Here is a 7,178-nt window from a genome sequence, read left to right on the forward strand (position 1 = left end):
CAGCCTCTGTGAGTATTGACAATGGAGATGATTAGATTGGCTCTATTCAGAGACATAGGTCTCAATACACTATGCCTATTTGAACATAAACAAGGCTCTCCTGTGAACTTGATATGCACTCCTGTACCTTTGCCCTGAAGTGTCTATCATAGACACTGTGTAGCTTGGTGAGGGGAATCCCCACCTCCAGCATGGCTCTGTACAGCCAGGATTTCTCCCATTCCAACTCACAGCTCTGTTTCTCCAGATACAGGACCAGGAAGTCTGTCGGACAAAGAATGGCAGCTGGATGTCAGAGGTCATTTTACATACATAGATCACCTGTCATTAATTCCTACAACACTCTATTTATCACATGTGGTTTATTTTTTACATGGGCATATAGTCCAGACATGCATGTTGCATGTCTGGTATCAGTATTTAAATAAGTGATTCTTGTGTGTGTGTTTTGAATGGCAACTGATTGACAAATTGCCCTTCAATGATGTAAACAAACATTGATTATTCAGTGTTTTTTAGTAATAGTAATGAAAAAAAAAAACCCCAAAAGAAAGGGCAAATTTGGTGGCCCGCCTCGGGCCACCAAATATTTTTGAAAAGTACTTGTATGTCAATAAATTTGTAACTTTTTAGCAGTTAAATTTGTTTAAAGCATGGATGAAAAGGACTGAATGAGTGCCTGAGAGTAAGTGTTGAGAGTTTGTTGAGGTTTATTTATGAGTAGATATGTCCAACTTCCAAGTCTTATTATGATGAAACTTAAATATCTGACTCATTAAAAAAACAGAACTTTTAATGTTTTTTATTGGATTTTTCTTTTGGGCCACCAAATTTTTCTCTGGGGCCACCACAAATTTGAAATTGAGGATTTTGGTGGCCCCATCGGGCCACCAAACAAAAAGGTTAGTGTCGAGCCCTGCCTTATGGCAGCAGCTCAAAGATCACTGTGGACTTATTTTTTTATCATTTTATGAAATGTTGAAGAAATGTTCTTGTCAATTCCATTGTTTTAAGAGAGATTTGACGCACATTCCAATGTGTTCTAGCAAAGACACAAAAAATGGTAGAAATCTGGACTCACCAAGTGGAAAGTATCTCTCTGAGCTGCTGTAGACTTTTCCTTGAGCCACCAGCACAGTGGAGAGGATGGTGATACGTGTTGCAGTCAACTTGTTGACTGATTCTTGCAGCTCTGTGGACACACATTACCAAATAATTTGTGATTGATGTCTTTGATATATTATGTCTTCATCACATTCAGTCACTTTACAGAATTGACAACATGTCTCACAAACTTTCCAGGTTCCACTGAACTGTCATCAAAGACAACTGAAAAATGTGAGAATTGACAAAACTAATTACTTTGGACAGATTTTACATCACACAAACAGAAATAGTGTAAGGACTGACTTGCTGGGGTACATGGTAAATGTTGTGTGTTGGATGGGTGAGCTTGTTACCATGATACACTACTACTATACTTCATGCCTTCAACTACATATGGGGAAGCTTTTCTTACTGATATGGATCCAATTATTAATTTGAAAAAAAAAAAAACACAAACCAAAACAAAACAAAACAAAGTCTTCCTAGAGCTGATTATCAACAATCATGAAAAACAGTCACATGAAGACAGGATGGTGGAGATGAATGAGAAGGAAAATTACCACCTGAAGGAAGCCAGAATGTTATGATAAATGTACCAAGGAAAACCCCTGAATCCAGTGAAGAACAGTGCACACTACAGAGCCACAAACCTAGTGTCAACTCTATTTTGAGAGATAACACGGGTGCTAGCAAATCCCTTAGGTTGCCAACCTTTACAAAACACTTCCTATATTCTTTATGCTCAGCTAATGATTGCCCTTTCTTGAAGAATAGATGGATTAATTTGGGGACTGACCACAAAACATCTGGATGCCTCCCAGGGCTATGTATCACTCATCAGCAGTGGCTATTGGTCTGGATTGGAAGGTCAAGGCAGCTTTGTGTCCATCAATAGGTCAAGGTGACTTTAGTGTCCATTATTAGGTCAAGGTGGCTATTTGTCCATCAGTGGATCAAGGTGGCTATTTTGTCCATTACTATGGAAGCAAGCTTGAGTATCAGTAGATTACATCATAGTGATGTAATACCCACCCAAACTATGAACCAACTTCCTCCAGATCCCATTGTGTTTGATCCTCTATTCCTGAAACTCTGCTGGTATGAATGGATGGGTTGTCACTACTTTGTGCTGTAATCCAAGGCGTACTCTAAATACCCACTTTTATTCCTTGCCTCTACACTACACTGACCTTTGTCAATAATCTCCAGCCAGAGATCCTTGACCAGACTTTCATCAAAGTGACCAGCACAGTGGACAATGGCCAGCTTACACTTGGACAGGTGGAACTCATCTGCAAAGTCTCCATATAGCTGTCAAGTCAGAAAAAGTAGGACACATCTTGAGTTGAATTGAGTGCATTTCAGTTTACATCACATTTGTTGAGAGTTGAAAATGAGTGTTCACATAATTCTGAGTTCGTATTAGATTGCTGACATTTTGCACTTAGCACATTCTCCATGTTCTCATAAGAGAAAAGTTTCAATGTTGACTAATGAACAGTGCTGGAACAATCAATCTTTGCAATTGCATTAGAAAGACTTGTTGTTAGGCTGTCTAGGGGTTTAGGGAGCATTGCAATATTAACTTGCACTTCAAGTGTAATGTATACATGAAAACCAAGAAAAGGATACAAATGCACACAACTAGGATACATTCCAATGGCTAATGTATTGGCATAGGCCCATTTAAAGTAAAGCTACTGAGGAGCATTTCCTGACATGTGTATCCCTCACCTCCCCAATCAATACTAATTCCATAACAATTGCAATGACACAGGGTGAGAAAACATGTTATTTAGAGGCTTCAAATGCATCTTTCTTGTACATAGTCCAATCTATGACAAGGTTCATCTGATTGGTAAGTTTCAATTAGAAGCAAATGTCATGAACGGTAATTCACAATTGACTGTGGATTAATGAAATTTGCTTCCCATTTGCCCAATCTAGAAATGCTTGATTACTTAGCATGGAGGCTGAGCTTAGAGCATGTGGAAAGGTCCACCAAAATTTAGTTAATGTGTAAAATATATTGTTGCTATCATTCTTTCCACTGCACTTAACTGCATCACGCATTGCTTACAAACTCCTCCCTATTTAACAATAATGTTTTGAATATGTAATCAACCACAACTACTATTGACTAGGCAGAGTGTCTTAAATCTGCATGACAGAAATGTCACAATCTCCTAAATCACCTTAACAGGGAACTTATCTGTCTGACATTACCATCCTGTTTCTTATTTGGAGATACGCTAATGATGAGCTAGGGATAAAAAATGTTTCCTAGGTTAATCTCATGACTTGCTGTTCTATAGTACAATGCCAGCCAATCAAGGCCTTCAGGATATGTGCTGAAGCCAGAGTAATAATATTCACTTTTCTGCTTTTGTTAAGTGATTTTTAATGGTGCAAGAAGGATAGAGGTACAAACAGAAAAATAGAAACATAAAAACATGATTCCCAAATGTATGCATGATTGACATGACATGATATATTCCATCTACCTTTCAGCAAACTTTCTCCACACTTAAGTCTTCACTTTTCTTACTGCGCCTTGAGCACATAAGTCATATGGAATTGGAGCAGTACCCTGTATTATTATCATTATTACTTTCTTTTCCTTGTCCTGATGAACACCAGCCTGAGGAAACAAATTACTGCTATTAAGTTCAATTATGATGTTGTCATGGAAACTGTACTTACCCTCGTGATGTCAACCAACTCTGAGTTGAGGATGGTAAGAGCATTTGGGACTCTAGGATCAGCTTGGTTGCAAGTCTGAGATATGGCTTCAAACACCTGCAGCTGTAGACGGGCAACCTGAGCACAACAATGCAGAGAGAATTAACACCTGCCATATCTGTATGTATGTATGTATGTATGTATCTAAGAGAGACCAATGCACTTGCCAATTGTAGTTCTGTCCCTGTGGTACCTGAGGATGGCCAGGACTTCATCGAGTTGCATTTTTTAGGATGCAACATTACCCAGCTAGGCACCAATCGATTCCTTGACAGGCTGGGCAATATTTGTGTAGAAATCTCCAGCCAAGTCTCTGACAGGATGACATTGCTCACGCAGAAATTTCTGGCCAGGTTCCCGACAGGCCAGGCAGTACTTGGGACACTCAAAAATATTCCTCCATGTGAATGTTTGTCCTTAATCCCTGGTACATTCCCAACCCACTGGCACAAGATAAGTGAATTTCCCCTGACAAACCCTGTTATATTCCCGACCAACCCGGGCAAAAAATATGCTAAAATCCCTGGCCAACCTGGAGGCATGTCCTGGCTTGTCCCCAGATACCTTGGGGTCAGGACTAAGATTGACAAGTGCATTAGAGGTCTTAAACAAAACAAAAACAAAACAAACAATGACAATAACAAAAACATCTTCATTTTTTCTCTGGGCTTTGGCACAAAAAGTATGTCACATTATAATGTCATCACGAATGGTATTGTCATGTATTGGACAAGTTTAGTAATCTTGGTCTGCAGTCTAACAGACTTACTTCAAGTTTTTCCTCCAATTCATGTAGATATTCTCCCTCACTGGCTGAGCTAGTCCGAAGGCTGCTACTCTTACTACACATCACAGCTCTAGACAGGTACTCAATGCGCTGCTGGAGTTTGATGTCCGTACTGTGTTGATATAAAGATTACATATCATTACCTTACATCATACAAACGTGATTCCTCATAGAAACAATGAACTTTAAAATTGCCATCTAGCATGACTTTAAGTTCAAACCAATAGCAATTCAATCGAATCTCAAATCTGGACATAATTTGATTAGTGTGATGGATACTGTCTGCACTTTCTGTGGTTTCCATTAAATGGAAATGCACTTAGAAAAACATTAATATCAAGTACACCATTGTCAATATTACTATTATTTTAGCCGTATTACGACTATAAAATTCTGGTAATTGCAATCCTAATTAACATCCCCATCAAATGGCTTTTATGATTGTCTGAAACTTATTGCCTAAAACACAAAAAACCACATTTTCATTGCTGATGCCAGACACACTACTGACACTAATCCAGTGAAATGAATATATTGTGAAAGTACCTACCGTAATGTGTCCAAACCACAGCCTTGCTTTGTGTATGTCTACACTAGCTTGCTTGTCTGACACCGCACAGTGTATACTACAACAAACTCCAATGACCCCCGCTCCCAATTGTTTCGTGTTGGCATGACATCTTCTACTTTCCAGACAATGTCACAAAAGAGATCACTCTCTTGTCAGACTATGACTATGCAAAGATCAAAGGTTGCAAGGCCTACCCCTGTCTCTCAGCCAGTTTGCAGAGAATCCTGGAGGCAGCGGGGTAGTTTTTTACACTTCTCATGGTACTTCCATAGCAGGTCTAGCATCTCTAGACCGTCTGGGTTATAGTGGACAGCTCGCTGGATGTAGGGTTCCACAAAAGGTGATGAGATCTGTGGAGGGGAGAGGACGCTGACATTAATTACACACACCTGGAATAAAAAATTTGGACAGACATGCAGACCTACATGCCCCAACTTACATCATTGGTATCACACGTACCATGATAGATACAAAATGGCACGGCTTTAACCTCCTATCATTAATATATGATATAAATATATGATATAAATATATATATCATGAATATACTTTACATCTGTGCTAGTTATGGTAAAATCAATACAGATGCATAAATAGAATCATAGATGACATATTAAACTTTAGATTTATGAAATATGAACGATTTCATACAATGAAAGGGAACAGATTACACACACTTTTGGATGGTTTGGTAAAATACCTTTTGCCTACAGATACATACACTAGTTAAAGGTCCTGTTTACCTTTGGGAGCAGTGATTTAAAAAATGTTCAAGATATCACATTTGATGCATATGTATAGGTCTGTGGTATCACAAAACATCCTACCATATAAAATTTTTGCAGTAAAGCCTAAAATATAAGGAGATATCTGTATTTTTCTCAATTAACCATAACTGAGACAGTTTAGTCTGGAAATATTTTCATTATTAACTATTGTTCAAATTTTGTGTATTTAACAATACTTAAAATCGATTGTACATATTCAAATTTTTACAGTGGTTGTTTCTATCCCTAACTCTAAATTTCAGAACTATTTAATGACCTCTGAGTGGAAGATGTAATTGATTGAGATGATGAATTTGCATGAAAAATACATGAGCACTTGCAGTGTAACTAACAACAGCCATGAAGAGATTGGAGAGATATTGGATATCAATCAGTTGTGGCACAACAAGATGATTAGAGTGTGGAAGGTCAACCACTTTCTTCAATAAGGAAAATAAAGCCAGTGGTGTATTTTCTTATCAGAATTTTTCTTACTGGAACAGAAAAAATAGATACATTTTCCCCCTCTGATCAGTGATGTGGTATTACTTTCTTGATTTGAAGATAAAATTGGTATACTGTGGTCATTTCTTTTTTTGACCTCAGGATAAGCATGCTTATAAACTAAAGGAGAATTAAAATAAAATATATCTGTGGATTGAGGAATGCAGCAATGTTAGTAGAACACATCAGTGAAGTTTGAGAAAAATTGGACGGTCGGGTGAAAAGTTACTGATATTTAAGTTTCGGTGCCACCATCACGGGATGAGAAGGCTAGAACATTTTGTGATGTCACAAATTTTCCACAATATGAAGAAAATATACAGAGACGTCAATAGATTTTCTCCTTTCTAGCGTAATAAAAGAGCATTTAACTGTACCTCTCTTTCGCATTACCATGTCTATTTGTAGGCATGTACTTAAATATACCGGGTGTCCCAAAAAAAGCGGAACGGTGGATTTTCAGGACCTTGCGGTCAAAAAGTTATATATCTTTTGACATCATTAGAAAGAGCGTCTTCAGCAGAAGACTATGATACCAAAATCATCAAATTTGGTTCAGTACTTTTTATTCTACGCCAATTTCTGAAAATGCAGTCATTTTCAATTTTTTGCGACTTATGAGATAATAATTTGGGCGCGACACGCGTTCCATACGGTGAATTGTGTAAGCTCGTTGATCCATGTCAACAAAAGATAACGC

General features: G+C 38.0%; 1 protein-coding gene across 1 annotated transcript; it reads right to left on the minus strand.

Annotated features, from left to right (window-relative positions):
• Window positions 1-127: 127 nt before the first annotated feature.
• LOC139715201 (nuclear pore complex protein Nup155-like) lies at window positions 128-5,466 on the minus strand (the record flags this gene model as incomplete). The annotated part of the gene is made up of 6 exons (XM_071626792.1): window positions 5,402-5,466; window positions 4,619-4,748; window positions 3,811-3,927; window positions 2,298-2,418; window positions 1,082-1,192; window positions 128-264 (listed from the first exon to the last, which is right to left on the minus strand). Coding segments are annotated over exons 1-6 (681 nt in total), but the record flags the coding sequence as incomplete, so codon positions are not given.
• Window positions 5,467-7,178: the final 1,712 nt, after the last annotated feature.

The sequence above is a fragment of the Diadema antillarum genome, unplaced genomic scaffold (assembly GCF_040938485.1).
Source record: "Diadema antillarum isolate AM-2024a unplaced genomic scaffold, OU_Dant_1.0 seq00003083_RagTag, whole genome shotgun sequence".
Taxonomy (NCBI): Eukaryota; Metazoa; Echinodermata; class Echinoidea; order Diadematoida; family Diadematidae; genus Diadema; species Diadema antillarum.